At 41.9% G+C, this 20,111-nt stretch overlaps 1 protein-coding gene across 3 annotated transcripts in view; it reads right to left on the reverse strand.

Annotated features, from left to right (window-relative positions):
- Positions 1-20,111, reverse strand: part of AHCYL2 (adenosylhomocysteinase like 2) — a 213,628-nt gene that overhangs the window by 25,819 nt on the left and 167,698 nt on the right. For all 3 annotated transcript variants that reach the window (XM_010378763.2, XM_010378762.2, XM_010378764.2), the window contains exons 3-7: positions 16,753-16,896; positions 16,220-16,320; positions 7,680-7,782; positions 4,335-4,429; positions 1,195-1,301 (exon numbers count right to left, since the gene is read on the reverse strand). In XM_010378763.2, coding sequence (XP_010377065.1) covers positions 1,195-1,301; positions 4,335-4,429; positions 7,680-7,782; positions 16,220-16,320; positions 16,753-16,896 — 550 coding nt within the window. The remainder of the gene's footprint in view (positions 1-1,194; positions 1,302-4,334; positions 4,430-7,679; positions 7,783-16,219; positions 16,321-16,752; positions 16,897-20,111) is intronic.

The following is a 20,111-nucleotide window of genomic DNA, read 5'->3' on the forward strand; positions in this document are numbered from 1 at the left end:
CAAAGTGCTGGGATTACAGGGGTGAGCCACTGCACCCAGCCTTCCAGCATTTTTTTTTTTTTTTAATAGAGACAGGATCTCACTATGCTGCCCAGGCTGGTCTCAAACTCCTGGACTCAAGTGATCCTCCCATCTTGGCCTCCCAAAGTGCTGGGATTACAGGCATGAGCCACTATGCCCAGCTTAAACCGTGTATTAATTTCACTCATCTTTTTTAATTATAAAAGGAGTAACTTTAAGTACTACTTTAAAAACCATGCTTAATCCCACTAATCTACTGCAACAATTTTAACTTTCAAATACACTTACAATTTGTTTTTTGGTTTTTTTGAGACAGAGCCTCACTCTGTCACCCTGGCTAGAGTGCAGTAGCGTGATCTCAGCTCACTGCAACCTCTGCCTCCCAGGTTCAAGCGATTTTTGTGCCTCAGCCTCCTGAGTAGCTGGGACTACAGGTGCGCGCCACCACACTTGGCTAATTTTTGTATTTAGTAGAGATGGGGTTTCACCATGTTGGCCAGGCTAGTCTTGAACTCCTGACCTCAGTTTTGTACATTCAAAAAGATGATAATGTATTGAAGCAGTGACGGTGGCTGGTTCAGAATTTACTTCCCGAAAACTTTTTTTCACACTTTTAGTTCTTTATGGGTGAAATAAATCATAGAAATGATCACAGAAATTGAACTGAAATAATTCCAGTTTTACTCAGAGAATTATTGCTCATTTGAGAAGCAGAACCCTATGTCCTTGCTTTCCATGTAAGAATGTAAGCTCTAAGATAGCAGAGTTTTTTTGTCTGTTTTGTCTACTGCTAGATGCCTAGCACCTAGAGCAGTTCCTCGTTCATTGTAGAAGTTCAATAAATATTTGTTGAATGAATGAATAAATGTGTCCAAAAAGGACAAGAAGTAATTGTTTACAATCACTAGAAAACATGAGGACTTCACTTGTTCTCCCACCTGCCCCCTTCTCACTATTTTAGGTTCATTATTTGTGTTGTTAATTAAAAAAAAAAAAAAAACAAGAGAGATCTGGTCACCTCAAAGTAAGGTGAGATCTGTTCACCTCACAGCAAGCTGAAATGTTGTTACCTCATAGCAGGCTCCAATTTTTAACACGTGTTTTATAGGTATGTGTTTATAAGATTTTATGTCTAGACTGCATAAAACCAGGTATGCCCATGTCAAATCTTACCTATGAACTCCAGTAACACTCTCCTCTACTATGCCCTTGATTTTCTTAAACATGTTGGGATACTTTTTATAAATCCAGTGGGTAAGATCCCCTCCATCATCCAAGATCTGCAATAGTAAGCATCAATAACATCATTCACTTTGCTGAAGCCTCAAGGCTTCAGTGCTTCTCTGGGTCTTGCATCTCAATCTAATTAGCAATTTACAGATATTTAAAATTTCCCACATGGTTATGCAAAGTAACTTAAAGCCAGAGTAAATGAAATAATCTGCCAAACAGTCATTATATTGAAGTAAAAGACAATGAGAGGATAAAGGCCAATTGTAATTCACATAGCCAAACAACCCTCCCTATGATATATCTACTGCATCAAAATATACAGCAACTAACTGAGGATTTTCTTATGGATTGATAAATTGTGGTTATCTAGGCCACAATATAGTAGATCTTGAATCTACTATAGGTATTCAGAAAGCCTAAATGGATTTTAAATATATTCAGTCAAGACTTAGTTTAAATAAAAGGCCTCAGTTTACACAGCCTCTTAAGAAAAAAAGAAAAATCAATCAATAAATGGTCATATAATTAAGTCTCCCTCTCGGAACAACGGCTTATAAAACTGTATTCCATTAACCTTCTCTTCTCCCAAAGTATAGGCACTCTCCCACCCAAAATATCAGGCAGCACTGTAGGGTTTTGCCTAGCACAACCTCACACTCTGTACAAACCAAATTAAAAATAACCAGGGAACCGTGCAGCATGTAGGTGTGCAAGCATGCCTCTGAACAGCTCATCTATCACTATTTCAGGTTGGGATTAAAGATAAACACAGTGCTGTGCCCACTGGAGCTTTCATCAGCAGAGAAAAGCTTTTGAATTATAAAGATAAAGAAAAACCAGCTTAGAACACTATTAGGCATGAGGCTGTGATACTTCAGTCCTTCGCTAGGCTGTCAGAAGTATTTAGCAGGATTCTGCAAATTGTTCTACCCATCCTCCTGGAAAGTCCCACAGAACTGGGTTGCCGTCTGCTGACATGCACCCATCTTGCAGTCCCATCAATTATCAACACTGCTGTAAGTGCCAAAACTGCCATTCTGGACCCCAGAGTACACAAAATCCCCAACCTCATGTCTACCACCTGATCTCTTTTTCGCTTTTGCTCTTGCTGTTGACCTATTTTCTCTCCCTCACTCAAACATTGCTTGAGAACCAGAATTCAAGTTAGGACTCTCATCAAAGCTTTTGTACCTGCTCCATACTACAAGTAGAAACCCCCAGAACAGATGCCCCAAGAAATCAAAAGGCTCTTCTGAGTTTCTCTCTCCCATTCTCCATGTATGGAATCCCTCATGAAGTTTTCCCTTCCACAGAAAAGATAAGAAACAAGAGAGACTGAACAACTGGAAACTCTGTGTTGTAAGTCTCACTATTCTCATCCACTTTTCCCTTTTAAGGAAGATATGATACAGACAGGTAGTTGCTGTCTCTAAGATTTACTTAATGAACTCTGCCCATAAGTCTCACCATGTAAATCTACTGCAGGAAATTCTTGTCATCAGGAAATCTTCCCGAGGTTGGGAAGTAAGGAAAAGTACTAAATCTTGACAGAATCCAAAGAGGTATGGGTCCTGTTTTCTGGGGTGACAACTGTTTTTGTCCTTGTCTTACTCTCTTTATTAACCTTCCTAGCAGTTTGTGCTGGTTCTACAGTTTGTAATGTTCTCCAGGTAAAATCCTAATGTCGTCCCTGGGTTCCTGACTTTAAAAATCAATGTTTTATTCCCAGGAGAAACTCCCTGGCCTATCTGCTTTAGCATCTGTCAGTCACACTCCCTCGTGTCACTATTAAAACTGTTGGAATGAGCTGACTCATCTTACAGCCACTGTCAACTCTGCTCCCCCACCCCTTTAGGATATGAAGGCTCTAACCCAGCTTCCTCAAACAAGCCTGGTGCAGTGTGACCTGGATCACAGAATTCAGAAAGAAGCTACTTCTCTGCCATGCACCAAGTGAGGCCTGCTCTGCAGCCTTCAGCAGCAAGCAATGGTTGGACTAGAGCTTCAGGGATTCTTTTGTCAATACGTTCCCTAATTTCTGCCCCCTCCCCCAAGGGGAGGGGGCAAAATTATTTGCAAAATAGGAGCACCTCATATTTTGTGTAGCTTTTTGGGGAGGGGGCTGGGGTGGGGGCACGGTTTCATTCTCTCACCCAGGCTGGATTGCAGTGGTGTTATCTCGGCTCACTGCAGCCTCCACCTCCTGGGCTCAAGTGATCCTTCCACCTCAGCCTCCTAAGTAGCTGGGACTACTACTACAGGTGCATGCCAACACATCCTGCTAATTTTTGTATTTTTTTGTAGAGACAGTGTCTCCCTATGTTGCCCAAGCTGGTCTCGAACTCCTGGGCTGAAGGAATCTACCTGCCTTGGGCTCCCAAAGTGCTGGCATTACAGGCCACCACACCCAGCCCTTTGTGTAGCTTTTTGCCTCTTTGCAAATCTAATGTGCTATCAGGCTTCAAGACTTGATCTAAAGAATAACACAAAAATAAAAATGAAGCAAAAATTACAACCCCAAAACTTTACCTTGCTGTCTTTTTAAATGTGGGGAATGAATATAAAGAGAAGAAACTTGAACTTGGAAGGTCTTCAGGTTTACTATAAATTCATTATATGAACTCTATTATTTTTATTTTTTTTTTCTAGTCCTGACTCACATGACAAGTATATGGATTCCAGAGAGAAGGCTAAGCATCTCGAGAGCTCTGGGGTGGTGTGTTTGGGGTTTTTGGTTGTTGTAAGCGGGGGGAGTAGGCAGTAGCAGGGGATGGAAACTCATTACTCTTGCTTTTTAACCAGCCATGTGTGAATCCTGGGCAGCCCTTTAATGTTTCTAATGAATATAAATGCTTCCAACATTAGAACCAATAATTAAGGCACTTTGAGGTTATAAGAGCTTCAATACTCTTGGGGTACCCGTAGCATAAGAATCTAGTTCTGCTGGAAATCCAGGTACGTCATATAGAAATGAAGCCATTTTCCTTTCTTCTTGTTGGGAAACCCTCTCCCAGGCCATAACCTCCTCCCATCCCCACTCCTGACCCCTACAGAATTGTGTTAGCAGAAATCTGACCCACCATGTTTGGCTGCCAGCCCTCCACATTCACACATCTATCAATGCACCACCAAAAGTCATCTTCTGACTCTCCCTTCCAGGCAAAAACAGGAAATCCTGAGAAAAAAAGGAACAAAGAGAAACCACTGAAGACCAAAAGAGGCCGACCGCCAAACTTTAGTGAGAAGAGTCTGGTTTTTCCTAATTTCCAACTCTCCCATTCTGCTATAATCCTTGGATTGACATTCTTCACTGATTGGCATTGCCTTCAGCCCTCTATCCATTCCTTTGTCTTTGATGGCCATTCTGCTCTTATCAGCCCAATGAGGACAAGTAGAATGGACAAAAGTATGACAGTTGTTTAAAATGTAACGAGAGGGGACCAGGCGCAGTGGCTCACTCCTGTAATTCCAGCACTTTGGGAGGCTGAGGTGGGTGGATCACCTGAGATCAGAAGTTCAAGGCCAACCTGGCCAACATGATGAAACCTGTCTCTACTAAAAATACAAAAATTAGCTGGGCATGGTGGTGCACACCTGTAGTCTCAGCTACTGGGGAGGCTGAGGCAGAAGAATCGCTTGAACCTGGGAGGCGGAGGTTGCAGTGAGCCAAGATCGTTGCCACTGCACTCCAGCCTGGTGGACAGGGCGAGACTCTGTCTCAAAAAAAAAAAAAAAAAAAAAAGGTGACTAGAGGGAAAAGAAAAACCAGAAACAGTTACTTCTTGATCCACTCAAACTGGCATTCTCACCATTTCCCAATTACACTTTAACTTATTTTGCTTCTATACTTTAATCATCCCACCCTATTATTAAGAAAAAAAAAACCCTTACATGTTTCTCCACTGGCTAAAACGTTACTATAATTCATAGCCCAGTTAAGTGTCATGTTCCTAACGAAGCCTGATTAACCCAGCTGGAAATGAGCGCTCAAGGAATCTGAACTTTTCTTTTTTTTTTTTTGAGACGGAGTCTCGCTCTGTCGCCCAGGCTGGAGTGCAGTGGCTGGATCTCAGTTCACTGCAAGCTCCGCCTCCCGGGTTTACACCATTCTCCTGCCTCAGCCTCCCGAGTAGCTGGGACTACAGGCGCCCGCCACCTCGCCCGGCTAGTTTTTTGTATTTTTTTTAGTAGAGACGGGGTTTCACCGTGTTAGCCAGGATGGTCTCGATCTCCCGACCTCGTGATCCGCCCGTCTCGGCCTCCCAAAGTGCTGGGATTACAGGCTTGAGCCACCGCGCCCAGCCTTTTTTTTTTTTTTTTGAGACGGAGTCTCGCTCTGACACCCAGACTGGAGTGCAATGGCACCATCTCGGCTCACTGCAACCTCCACCTCCTGGGTTCAGCCGATTCTCCTGCCTTGGCCTCTTGAGTCGCCGGGACTACAGGTGCGTGGCACCATGCCAATTTTTGTATTTTTAGTAGAGATGGGGTTTCACCATATTGGCCAGGCTGGTCTTGAACTCCTGACCTCATGATCCGCTCGCCTCAGGCTCCCAAAGTGCTGGGATTACAGGTGCGAGCCACTGCGCCCGGCCTCTTCCTTTTTTTTTTTTTTTTTTTTTGAGATGGAGTCTGGCTCTGTCCCCCAGGCTAGAGTGCAGTGGTGCAATCTCGGCTCACTGCAACCTCTGCCTCCTGGGTTCAAGCGATTCTCCTGCCTCAGTCTCCTGAGTAGCTGGGATTACAGGTGCCCTCCACTACCCCTGGCTAATTTTTGTACTTTTAGTAGAGACGGGGTTTCACCATGTTGGCCACACTGCTCTTGAACTCCTGACCTCAGGTGATCCACCTGTCTCGGCCTCCCAAAGTGGGAATCTGAACTTTTCTAAGCCTCTTGTTTGTGTAGTGAATATAGATTTATAATCTGTCATGGCATTTATCATATATGTCCTTGTATCATCATTATTTATGTATGTGTATTATCTCCTCACCAAAATATAAGATTCTGAGGGTAAAGACATTGCCTCATTTGCCCTTACAGCTCTTAGAGTAGGTCAGTAAGCATTTATTTAAAAAAAAGAAATGGGGTTGCTGGGCACGGTGGCTCACGCCTGTAATCCCAGCACTTTGGGAGGCCAAGGCAGGCAGGTCACCTGAGGTCAGAGTTCGAGACCAGGCTGGCTAACATGGTGAAACCCCGTCTCTACTAAAAATACAAAAATTAGCCAGGTGTAGTGGAGGGCACCTGTAATCCCAGCTACTCAGGAGGCTGAGGCAGGGGAGTTGCTTGAATCCGGGGGGCGGAGGTTGCAGTGAGCTGAGATCACACCATTGCACTCCAGCCTGTGCGACGGAGTGAGACTCTGTCTCAAAAAAATAAATAAATAAAATAAAAATAATAAAATAATAAAAATAAAAAATAGAAATTAAATTAAATTAAGAAATTAAAAAAAATGGGCTGGGCATGGTGGCTCACACCTGTAATCCCGCACTTTGGGAGGATGAGGCGGGAGGATCACTTGAGGCTGGCTGTTTGAGACTAGCCTGAGCAACAGAGCAAGACCCTGTGTCTTCAAAAAATTTTTTTAAGTTAGCTGGGCATGGTGGCATGTGCCTGAAGTCCCAGCTACTCAGAAGACTGAGGTGGGAGGATCACCTGTTCCCAGGAATTGAAGGATGCAGGGAAACACTATTGCACTACTGCACTCCAGCCTGGATGACAGAGCAAGACCCTGTCTCTACTTAAAAAAAAAAAAGGAAAAGAAATGAATGCAATATACAATTCACTGGGGTATTTACTATTTGTATTAATAAAATATTAAATATTTTTCTATCATATATACAGCCATAAAATCTTATAAATAAATAAATTAAAATGAAAGAACAAATGAAACGCTGAGCTGTACTGCCAAAGAGTAAAGGCAAGAGGCTGGCAAAGTCCAAATTTCTCTATTTCTTTTGTCCATCAACTACTAGTGGATGCTGTGATCAAATATTAATCTGCCAGGTCAAGTCCTCTTTACTCCTGAAGCAGAAACACCAAACATTAAGTCAGGGCAAATTACTTGCTGGAAAACCAATAGGGTCACAAAACTAAGGCTGAAGCATTTTCTCCTGTAATCCATGTTACCTCAATGAGTAGTGTTCACTAGTGCTCTGCTATTAGTAAATTAGTGAGTCAAAACAAAGCATTACCTAACAAAGGAATATTAGACATAGGTAGATATTTGTCAACTGTAAAACGGCAAAGTTAACTAGATCATATTTGACAAGCGAAGGCCAGAAAAAGCAAATTCATCAAGAATTGAGATCTATTTCTTCCAAGATAGTTCTTTTATTGTCAACCTTCTTTAAAGATTTATGCTGAAACAACAGAACTTTTTGGAGACTTACTTTAGCCAAAGGCACAGAGAACAAGCTCTTACCACTTTCGGCTAGAGCAGCAGCCACTTCATTGAGAGTGGAATAGATGTTGCAGGCAGCCCATCGGCACTGGGCTCCCAGAGCACCCAGAGTTTCCATAAGTACCTGTATTAAAGACAAAGCAGGGGATGAGCAAGCCTGGGTCAAACAACTAGTCAAGGAGATAAAGTTTATATATTTTACAATCAGAAAATACAACAGGAATGACTTAGGCCAGTGATTTTCAAATTGGCCTCTACAGAACCTCTTCAGTATTCTAAGAAGAAGGCAAGTATTGGGGGAAGCCATGGGAAGACGGAGGCTCCAGCTGACTCTATGTTTTTACCAATTTAAATTAAGCCTCCCCATAAGATTTAATAAATCAAGGACTTCAGAGCCAAAACTTTTCTTAAAAAACACAGATTTACAGTTCTGCTTCTGTTTAGAATACACAAAGCTACAAGAGAAGCTCCCACCTTAACGACATGAAAAAGCTGGGTAGTTACTAGGAAGACTGAGGTGGGAGGACTGCTTGAGCCTGGGAGATGGAGGTTGTAGTGAGTCGTGACTGTGCCACTGCACTCCAGGCTGGACAACAGAGCGAGACCCTGTCTCCAAAAAACCAAACACATGGCCAGGCATGGTGGCTCATGCCTGTAATCCCACTTTGGGAGGCTGAGGCGGGTCATTACCTGAAGTCAGGAGTTCGAGACCAGCCTGGCCAACATGGTGAACCCTATCTCTACTAAAAATACAGAAAAATTAGCCAGGCATGGTGGTGCACGCCTGTAGTCCCAGCTACTTGGGAGGCTGAGGCAGGACAATGGCTTGAAACGGTGAGACAGAGGTTGCAGTGAGCTAAGATTGCACCACTGCACTCCAGCCTAGACAACAAGAGCAAAGCTCTGTCTCAAAAACAAATGGTCCGGCGCAGTGGCTCACGCCTGTAATCCCAACACTTTGGGAGGCTGAGGCAGGCAGATCATGAGATCAGGAGATCGAGACTATCCTGACTAACATGGTGAAACCCCGTCTCTACTGAAAACACACAAAAAATTAGCCAGGCATGGTGGGGGGTGCCTGTAGTCCCAGCTACTTGGGAGGCTGAGCCAGGAGAATGGTGTGAACCTGGGAGGCGGAGCTTGCAGTGAGCCGAGATTGCGCCACTGCACTCCAGCCTGGGTGACACAGCAAGACTCCGTCTCAAAACAAAACAAAATGAACAAACACATACACACAAACCCCCAAAACTGGGTAATCTACAAAGCCAAACTCTTCTTGAGCCCATCAAAGAGCTGAGGCCGTAAAGGAGAGCTGAGGCTGTAAAGCACCAAAGTGAACTGCCCTCCAAAGAGTGACAAATCCTTTTAAAGAGAGAGGGAAGACTGTTTCACCTTTGGCAGTGCATGTGAGGAAGAAATGGCTGCCACAGATGAGGATAAGAAAATGTCAGCTAAACTTCTGAACAATTAGAAAAGGCTGGGTGTGGGAAAGTGTGTCAATGTGGAATTTGTTGAGGCTCCAGGCACAAGTAGATTTCCCATTCACATGCAGGCTGTCTTCCAGAGGCTTCCACCCAGTGCTCAAAAGAAAGACTGGGGCAAGGAAGTGATTGGCTGTGCTCAGAAACAGACAGGAAACTTGGGCACTTCCCTGTACTCTTCTCTCATAGGAAGAAAAAGCCTCAAGCTATAGGAAGAGCAGGAAAAGTGGGCCTCCTATTAGGGACCAGGCAAAGATCCACTGTTTCTGGAGGAAGGCAGAAGCAAAAACTCTCTGCCTCTGGGAGAGGCACAGGAAAAACTCTTGGGCCCAGGACAGTTCACTGATACAAAGTAAGGATCTGCTACCTTTCTAGCTCTCCAGGAAGGGCAGGAAAACATGTCTTACCCAAGATCCACCACAGATACAAGGCAAAGTTTGGCTGTTACAGATAGGAGAGGCAGGAATATTGAGAAAGCCCTGCCCTCACAGAGGTCTGCCTAAGACTGAGACCGCACCAGAGATCCAAGAACCCCACTTGCCCTCACCGTGTGCTTAGCCCCAGGAAACAAGGAGCAGCAGTCTAGTGCGGCAGATGGGACAGGTACTTGAAAAGAGTACACTTCTCTGGCACACATGTGCAGAAGTAGCTGAAAACTGAGGGTAAAGCAGAAACACTGAGGAATGTCCTTTGGTAACCTCAAATTACAAGGTTATAGCAGTCCACTGCTGGAGGAATTTGAAGCCTTTGTTGGTATACAACAAACTCTAAATCCAGCCCAATTCATGACTATAATGAAAACTAATATACTACCACTCAATTAAAAATGTCAGGACATATAAAAAGTAAAAAAAAAAAAAAAAAAAACACTGTCAGGAAATAAGTAAACAACAGAAGCAGGCTCTCAGATGAGCCAGATGTTTGATCAGACAGGAGCTTTAAAATAACTATGATTAATATGTTTATGTTATTTATTTTTACTTTTTTAGACACAGGGTCTTGCTATGTTGCCCAGGCTGGAGTAATATGTGTATGTTAAAGGACCTAGTTGAGAAAGACAGACAACATCTATGAATAGATAGAAAATTTCAGCAGAGGCCGGGCGCGGTGGCTCAAGCCTGTAATCCCAGCACTTTGGGAGGCCGAGACAGGCGGATCACGAGGTCAGGAGATCGAGACCATCCTGGCTAACACGGTGAAACCCCGTCTCTACTAAAAAAATACAAAAAGCTAGCCGGGCGAGGTGGCGGGCGCCTGTAGTCCCAGCTACTTGGGAGGCTGAGCCAGGAGAATGGCATAAACTCGGGAGGCGGAGCTTGCAGTGAGCTGAGATCCAGCCACTGCACTCTAGCCCGGGCGACAGAGCAAGACTCCATCTCAAAAAAAAAAAAAAAAAAAGAAAATTTCAGCAGAGATGGAAATTATAAAAAATCAAATGCAGGCCGGTGCGGTGGCTCAGGCCTTAAAGGCCAGCACCTTGGGAGGCTGAGGTGGGCGGATCACCTGGGGTCGGGAGTTTGAGACCAGCCTGACCAACATGGAGAAACCCCATCTCTACTAAAAATACAAAATTAGCCGCTTGGTGGCACATGCCTGTAATCCCAGTTATTTGGGAGGCTGAGGCAGGAGAATCGCTTGAACCCAGGAGGTGGAGGTTGTGGTGAGACAAGATTGCGCCATTGCACTCCAGCCTGGGCAACAAGAGCAAAATTCTGTCTTAAAAAAAAAAAAAAAAAAAGGCAAATACAAATGCCAGAAAAAAAAATGTCAAATTAAAAGTTCCTTCAACAGGTTCAGGTTTATCATCAGACTGGGCACATCCAGGGACAGAATCAGTGAACCTGAAGATAGACCAATAAAATTTACTGAACTGAGCCAGGCACAGTGGCTCATGCCTGTAACCCTAGCACTTTGAAAGGCTGAGGCAGGAGATCACTCGAGGCCAGGAGTTTGAGACCAGCCTGGGCATCACAGCAAGATCTCATCTCTACAAAAAATTTAAAAAATTAGCCGGGCATGATGATACATGCCTGTAGTCCCAGTTACTTGGAAGGCTGGGGCAGAAGGAACGCTTGAGCCCAGGAGTTTGAGGCTGCAATGAGCCTGCAATGATTGTACCATTGCACTCCAGCCTGGGTGACACAGTGAGACACTACTCAACAAAACAAAACAACAAAAAAAGAAATTACTGAACTGAAATACAAAAAGAAAGACTGGCAGAAAAAAATCAGAACAGAGTGCTTAAAATCTATGGGATCTATGGGAATCTATGGATTCTTTCCCTCTTTGCCTTCTGGAACTCCAATTACATGTATGGAGAGGAAAAAAAGAGGATCTGGGAACAATGACATTTCAAAACCAAACAGCACATTAGTGCCCAGATCCACTAAAAGGAGCCAGGCATTCTGGGAGAAATGGCTGATTCCAAGAGTAAGACATGGAATGTTCAAGATAAGCTTAGGTGATCTTGTACCAAAAGCAAGAAAGTGTTCAAAGAATGAAAGCGATATGTCAAAAGACAAAGAAGTCACAGAAGCCACACTGAAGAGGCTCTCCCTGGTCAAACTGGTAACAAGATGATCATGTAAGTAAGTAATGACAGTAATGGATTATAACCTATTAAATAAAATAGGAAACAATGATTCCATACAAATAAAAATAATGAATAAATCAAAGATAAAGAATGAGATATTTACAGTTTCATAGTACTACCTCACATAAACATATTAATTCTATTTTTATTTATTTTTGAGACAGGGTCTCACTCTGTCACCCAGGCTGGAGTGCAGTGCAATCTCAGCTCACTGCTCACTGCAATCTCTACCTTCCGGGCTCAATCACTCCTCCCATCTCAGCCTCCCAAGTAGCTGGAACTATAGGCACGTGCCACCACACCTGGCTAACTTTTGTATTTTTTTGTAGAGATGGTGTTTTACCATGTTGCCTAGGCGAGTCTTGAACTTCTGGACTCAAGTGCTCTCTGCCAGCCTTGACCTCCCAAAGTGCTGGGATTACAAGCGTGAGCCATCGCACCCAGTCTAAAAAACATATTAATTATAAACTGAGAAAAATAACTTTTACAGAGGAAAATCCTGGCAGACACTACCTCAATCAGGGGATTAAAGTGAACATCATCAGTTCTGGGACAAACTGAAATCATGTGCCACCTGACAGGATGTATCACTTCCCTGTATTCCCACCATAGATGCATAGCCTGAATCTCATAATGAGGAAGCATCAGAAAAATCCAAATTGAGGAAATTCTACAAAATAATTCATCTGTAATCTTCAAAAGTGTCAAGGTCATGAAAATCAAAGAAAGACTGAGAAAGTGTTCTATACTAATGAAGATTAAAAAGACATGACAATTAAATGTGACATATAACCATGGACTGGATTCTTTCGTTAGAAAAATATTATCAGAACAACAAGTGAAACTCCAGTGGGATCTAAGGATTGGATGGTAATAATGAATCAATGTTAATTTTTTACTTCTGATGGTTATACTGGTTGTACAGGAAAATGTCCTTGTTTATAGAAAATATACACTATGGTATTTGGGGAATGCTACGGTCTGAATGTATGTTCTCCTCCTCCAGAGTCATATGTTAAAAACTAACCCCCTAGGTGACGATGGTATTAAAAAGTGATTATGGAAGTGATTGGGAGGTGATCAGACATGAGAGTTCTACGCTCACAAATGGGATTAGTGTACTTATAAAACAGGCCTGAGGAAGCTTGCGTTCCCCTTTGGCCATGCGAGGGCACATAGAAAGCGCCATCTATGAGGAACAGGCCCTCACCAGACACTGAATCTGCTGGCGCCTTGATCTTGGACTTCCCAGCCTCCAGAACTGTGAACAATAAATATCTATTGTTTATTAATTACCCAGTCTAAGGTATTTTGTTATAGCAGCCCAAATGAACTAAGATAAGGGTGAAAGAGTATTAGGTTGGCAAACAAAGCAAAATTTCTTTGTAGTTATTTTTTAAAGGAAAAAAATGTGGAGTGGAAACAATAAATTAATATTAAAATTGGTAAGCTAATTGTGATTCATCCATTCAGGAAAAAAATAGAAAAGGAACCATGAAGGGTGGTAATGCTCAGTGGGCCTAAGGGTAAAAAACAAACTAGATGTAATTCAGCAACATGAGACAGTAGAGAAGCACTTACTATTTTAAGCTACCACACTGAAGTCTCATGTCGCTGACTGAGCAGGCCAAAAAAGATTCAAGAGTGTTTCTGTCTTTTTTTTTTTTTTTTTTTTTTTGAGAAGGAGTCTCGCTCTGTCACCCAGGCTGGAGTGCAGTGGCCAGATCTCAGCTCACTGCAAACTCCGCCTCCCGGGTTCACACCATTCTCCTGCCTCAGCCTCCCGAGTAGCTGGGACTACAGGCGCCCGCCACCTCGCCCGGCTAGTTTTTTGTATTTTTTTAGTAGAGACGGGGTTTCACCGTGTTAGCCAGGATGGTCTCGATCTCCTGACCTCGTGATCCGCCCGCCTTGGCCTCCCAAAGTGCTGGGATTACAGGTTTGAGCCACCGCGCCCGGCCGGTGTTTCTGTCTTGATTCATTAGTCTGTAGCTCCAAAATAGATAGCTTTTCAATTTATTATATTAATTTTGGGCAGTCAAGGTACTCTTTTCCTCGGAGAACATATAACCCAGAAAAGTCTCATAGTGAAGATGCTAATAGTAGCTGTCTGTACCTTGAGGAATCTCTAATGTTCTGAATCAGGAATGTGACCACATAAGTGTTGTGCTTTGGGAGACATGATCTTTGGAAAGCTGATCTAGCCACACAGATGACCCAGATCTTATGGATCCCCATAAAAGATTCCAGACCATTGCTCAATATTCCAATTTCCCTATAGTGGTCTCATTATGGTTAGCAACTCCATATACACTGCATCTCTGGTGATAAAAGAGGAGATCTAGAAAATTGTGGGGGCATTTTTGGTTGCCACAATAATTGGAAGGAGAGTGCTATTGGCATTTAGTGGGCAGGACCAGGAATCTCTATATTCTGAGTGTCTCAACAAAAAACTGTGTCTGTAGCTGGTACAATTTTCAAACGTCAAAACGAAAGTTCACATGTGGGTGAAAAACCTATCTACAATTATCTGAGTACTCAAACCTAATTCTACTTTACAAATTAGCAAAAAGTAGTTTTGTAGTTTTAATACAAAACAATAGTTTTTCCAAGAATGTAACAGCTATGTAAATGAAGAAAAAACTCGTACTTTTTGTTGTTCTTGCTGTTCAGAAGTTTACAAAAAGTTGTTTACTATTTCAGAAAATCATGGCAATGCTGCTCTGATGCTCTGGAATCAGTAACACATTTCTTTCTGTCTTCAAATAATACTATTTCAAATAATACTGTGAAATAGTACAAATATCTGATTGTTCTACTATAGTTGTCCTCAAGTATTTACATATTGAAATACACATTAAGTATTGCACTTTCTTTTTTTCCTCCTTCATATTTCAGTTAAGATTTCATATTGATTTTTTTTAAAGATTATATGTACCTAGACATATTATATCTGAATTTCACTTCAGGATAATTCAGGGACACTGCAAAAAAAAAATGTTTTTTAATAAAAAGGGGACATTAAAACTGATGAGAATAAGGTAGGAATCACTGGTGTAAGCAAATCATGGTAATTCCAGGCCCCTTGCTAGGACTGATGGAGTACAGGCACGTGATCCAGTTCTGCCCAATGAGACATTATGGAGTATCCTGGAGGGACTTCCCTTGAGTGAGGAAGAAATGGTCCCTCTTCTTTTTCATGTCAGTTTGTGATGACTAGAATAGCTGTAAGCACCTTGCTATCAGCTTGAGGGTGAAGTAAGTATACTGGGGAGGCAGCTCCAAGAGAATCAGAGAGGTGAAGCTGGAGCCCTGAGATCCTGCATCTGAAGTCTGCCTTCCCTTTGGACTTTCTGCTATGTACTGTGATAAATTCCTTTATGTGACATAACTTTTCTTACAGTCTATTGTTACAATTGCTCTCTTTTATTTTGAGTTACTGTTGTTTATTTCTTACTGTGCTGAATTTATAGCTGTCTCTCCGTATCCTCAGGGAATTGATTCCAGGACTCCCATGGATACCAAAATCTGAGGATGCTCAAGTCCCTTATATAAAATGATGTAATGTTTGCATATAATCTGTGCACATCCTTCTGTATATTTTAAAGCATCTCTAGGTTATTTATAATACCTAATACAGTATAAATGCTATGTAAATAGTTGTTATATTTCTTATCTGTTATTTTTTATTGCTATATTATTTTATTTTCTGAATATTTTTGATCTGCAATTGGTCAAATCCTCAGGAAGCAGAACTGGTGGATACGGAGGGCCAACCGCATAAATTAAATTTGATCATAGGTATATATATATAGGAAAAAACATAATATATATAGGGTTCAGTACTACCTGAAGTTTCAGGTGTCCACTAGGGGTCTTGAAACTTATCCCCCACAGACAAGGCAGGAGGACTACTATATATTGAAGTTAAAATCTTGACTCTGTGATTTCTAGCTGTATAGCCTTAAACAAATATTTTAGGGCCTCTGAGCCTCAGCTGCTTCGTTTATAAAATGGAAACAAGAATACCTCTTTTGGCCGGGTGCGGTGGCTCAAGCCTGTAATCCCAGCACTTTGGGAGGCCGAGACAGGCGGATCACGAGGTCAGGAGATCGAGACCATCCTGGCTAACACGGTGAAACCCCGTCTCTACTAAAAAATACAAAAAACTAGCCGGGCGAGGTGGTGGCGCCTGTAGTCCCAGCTACTCGGGAGGCTGAGGCAGGAGAATGGCGGGAACCCGGGAGGCGGAGCTTGCAGTGAGCTGAGATCCGGCCACTGCACTCCAGCCTGGGTGACAGAGCAAGACTCCGTCTCAAAAAAAAAAAAAAAAAAAAAAAGAATACCTCTTTTATATGGCTATTATAAGGATTAATGAGCTAATACTTGTTAAGTTCTTAACTTGGTGCTTGGCATGTTGTAAGCTTTCGGTAGCTTGTGGCTATTATTAACTATTGTTATTAAAAGGAGAAAAGAAAAGAACTCACAGCAGTCTGAGCAGTGATGTGTGTGCAACCCACAATTTTGGCTCCAGCCAAAGGCTTTTCTCCTTGAGCTCTCTTCCTCAAAGCCATCAATGCAGGCATTTCTGAAAAGGCCCAATAAATACAGCAATATGAAAGAAGAGGGAATAAGAGATAAAAGAATACACAGAAAAACTTATTTTCTTAAGTTAAGATCCTTCCCCTGATCAGGTTAGATTAGGTTTCTCAAGGGATCAAGACATTAAACCTGAATTTTCCTTTATAAAGGGCTTTCAGAGGCAAATGCTCCAGGGTTCTGATTCTCTATATTACTGTCCTTATCCAGTCTCTCTCCCCCCTTTTTTTTTCCCAAATATAGGGTTCCTTCTAGACTTGCCAGATTTTCCCAGTGTTTTCTGAACTCATATTTCTTTTGTTATAAGTATTCTTATCACATAGAAATTTCACAAGCTACCAGACCCCAGACATAAAAAGGGATTAATACAGACAAAAAGACACAGGCAGGTTAAGAAGGAAAAGGTGCTTGTTTTCTTTACCTTGTTCAGCAATTTCAATTTCTCTTCGTCCAAACTCTGCCTGTTTGATGTTCTTAACACAGAAGTCACTGCTTCCCTTAGAGTTCTTTTGCTGTTTGTCCCTGGGGGATGTCTCATCATCAGAGCTATCTGTATATGAAGCCGCTGGAATGACAGAATAAAAAATGCTCAGGGAATAAAAAAATGCTTCCTCTAAAATTCCAAACCACAGAGCGAACTGAGGCTTCTCTAGCCACCTAGCGCCATATAAATTTTTTACCTCTGGTAAGCACCTACATGCTATACACAGACCAGAAGAGGGAAGCTGAAAGAGATTGCCAAAGACATTCTTCCTGGATAGGCTTAACTTGAAATTAGGGTTAACTTCATCTTCAGAACATACAAAGGTCCTTGAATATGCAAAAAGGAAAGGTTACACCATGGTAGCATTAGGTGAAAGTTCCTAATGCAACATCATGGTCATTAACCTATGGATTTTTGGGATTCTGGCTACTCTGCTCTGTGTGCTGCTTAAATATTTGATATAATTTGTGTTTTAGTACAATTACTGAACAGATAAGACCTAGAAAATAAGGAATCCATGGGAAAGTAATTAAGAACCACACAAAAAGTATTTGTCTGACATAACAGAGCTTTCTTTTTGACGACGGACTCTGATGAGGCTGAATTGTGCCTGCAGACCTACTTAGACATTAACAATGAAGTATTCAATGTGCTCTCCCTTCTTGCTGGCCTCAGTGGGTCCCGCGTTAGGCATTTTAGACTCCCAAAGAAGTGAATAAATCCTCTTTGGTACAATAAAATGCTCTGATAACTAATCCATTTAGCAACATACACTAGAGTGTGAAAGGTCCAAAACTTTTTATCGTGGCTAACAGGCAGCTGCTGCTACTGCTATTCACATGCTTAGCTGGGGTCTTTTTAGTCTTCACAGGATTCTGTAGTTACTAACCACTTGCTAGATTATTCGCAGCAGTGTCCATCCCTGATTTGCGTTTGAATTTCTGAAGATAGTTCTTAACCTCCAAGTTTTTTGGGGGGTTAAGAAACACTCTCTTGAAAAAGGTTTGTATCTCTCAATGGAGTAAAGTACTGCCATCACTTTTAAGGGTAGAAAACTGTGAAAGCTCAGAGTGCCTACGGTCTATGATACTCTGATCTACTTATATCCAGAGAATTAAGGCATTTCTGAGATTTCTTAGCAAATGGTCTATCTCTAGGAGGGCTGTAAAAGGCAAGTCTGACCTTGCCCAGTTAATCAGGCATGGCACTACAAACCATTTGGGCAGCAGGGGCTTGAGAATCTCTCACGGAGCTGGAGCAAAGTCCTAACACGAGGCAACAGGAATGAACATGGGCACCAGGGGAGGTGAGGGAATTAGTAAATCCCCAAAGAGACTTTTGTTCTTGAAAGGAGCTAATATGTACAAAAAGTTTGTGGTTCTCTCTCCTAGGGTGAGTGAAAGTTCAAAGTACTTTTGGCAACAGAACCCAGAAACAGCTTTCTGGGAAGTCATCCGTTTTACTAATCAATATTCAGAAATACCTAATAAATTAGAGGCTTAGGGGAACCATGCTTCTACCACCTGAGAGATAAAAAGATAATAGCCACCCCTAATCCTGATCCAGATTTATGGGAAAATTACTTTTGAAGAAAGTGTTCATATTCAGAATATCCTGAAATCTCAAATCCTTTTTCAGAGTCATGATGACTTTTATGCTTCCCAATGGCCATTCAAATATATTGGTCACGTGTTCTGGAGTCAGTCTTTGATTTAATTCTCAGTCTCTGTTTCTGGGTGTATAAAGTGGAGCTGATCCATTTGAAAGAGTTGTTAATTTACTCACATATTCAGTCATTCACACATTCAGTTGTTTATTCAAATTTTAATTATGCATCTATTGTGTACTAGGCATAGCCTAGGTGCTGGAAATACAGGACAGATATAGATGGTCCTTATCTTCATGGAGTTTTCAGTCAAGTCAGTGAGTCAAAAAAGAAATAACTAGTTACAAAATTAGTTATTTAGAGCTTTAAAAAAAAAACAGTTGTAATGTGTGCTGTAAAGCAGAAATCAGGATGTCATAAAACTATATAATAGGAGAACATGACTTGTCAGAGTCAAGTTGTTGAGCAGATTAAGTAAGATAATATATGTAAAGTGCTTAGTGCAATGCTTGGCATACAGTAATTAAGCATTCAATAAATGATACCTGATATTACCCACTTCTGCACATATTTTAAATTCAGTTCCAGATATAACATCTTTAAGAGTTCTTACTCAGCTTTAGGATTTTGAATGGGAAAAGAATGATATACATACATTATCATTTAGCAGTTTCTCTTTTTTTATATCTCCATCATCTCCTACTGATCTACCCAAGCAGCAGGTGGTTGGCTGGCAGTGATTTGAGAGGTTGAGACTGGAGTCCTAACTCTACCCAGAAGAGATCCCCCTTACTATGCCTCTTTAGTTTCTAAGAATGAGTCAGAAGAAAACAAAAAAGCAAAACAAAATTTGAAAACTTCCCCTTAAGGGAAGCATTCCAATTTCTGGCTTCACCATTTTTTCCCCCGACTCAAAGAAAAAAAAAAAAATCTTTATACTATTTCCCTATTCTAAAAGCTGGAAAAAAAGTATTTTACTTTCTTAACAGTAGTCAAGTAGTTACAGTTAATTCAACCAATGTTTTTCTTTGAACCAAAATGTATTTGTTTTCCAAGAGCCTTTTTTTTTTTTTTTTTTTTGAAGACAGAAGGTCTTACTCTGTCACCCAGGCTGGAGCACAGTGGCACGATCTCGGCTCACTGCAACCTCCGCCTCCTGGGTTCAAGCAATTCTCCTGCCTCAGCCTCCCTAGTAGCTGGGATTACAAGCGCCTGCTACTGTGCCCGGCTAATTTTTGCATTTTTAGTAGAGACAGGGTTTCGCCATGTTGGGCAGGCTGGTCTTGAACTCCTGACCTCAGGTGATCCACCCACTTTGACCTCCCAAAGTGCTAGGATTAGAGGCTTGAGCCACCATGCCCGGCCTCAAAGAACCCCTTATACGGACCTGCTATCAGGTAAGAACCAAAAATATCAGTTGTCTAGATTGTCCTACTATGTGGATACGACATGGCTGACAGATCCAGACCAAGAGAATGTATTACTAGTTCCGCAAACAGGGTGGAAAGGTTATTGCTGAATTAGTGACATTTACTCATTTATTCTTTGAATCCATATTCATTTCTGCCACAGAGTAACAAACTCATGATGACAGTTGAGATAGCAGTTAAGGATTGTTCATAGGAAAATTTAGAGAAACCCCGCACATACGTACAAACACACTTGAACAGAGTTTCTAAAATATTTGTAA

This window comes from Rhinopithecus roxellana, chromosome 6 (assembly GCF_007565055.1).
Source record: "Rhinopithecus roxellana isolate Shanxi Qingling chromosome 6, ASM756505v1, whole genome shotgun sequence".
NCBI classification, from domain to species: domain Eukaryota; kingdom Metazoa; phylum Chordata; class Mammalia; order Primates; family Cercopithecidae; genus Rhinopithecus; species Rhinopithecus roxellana.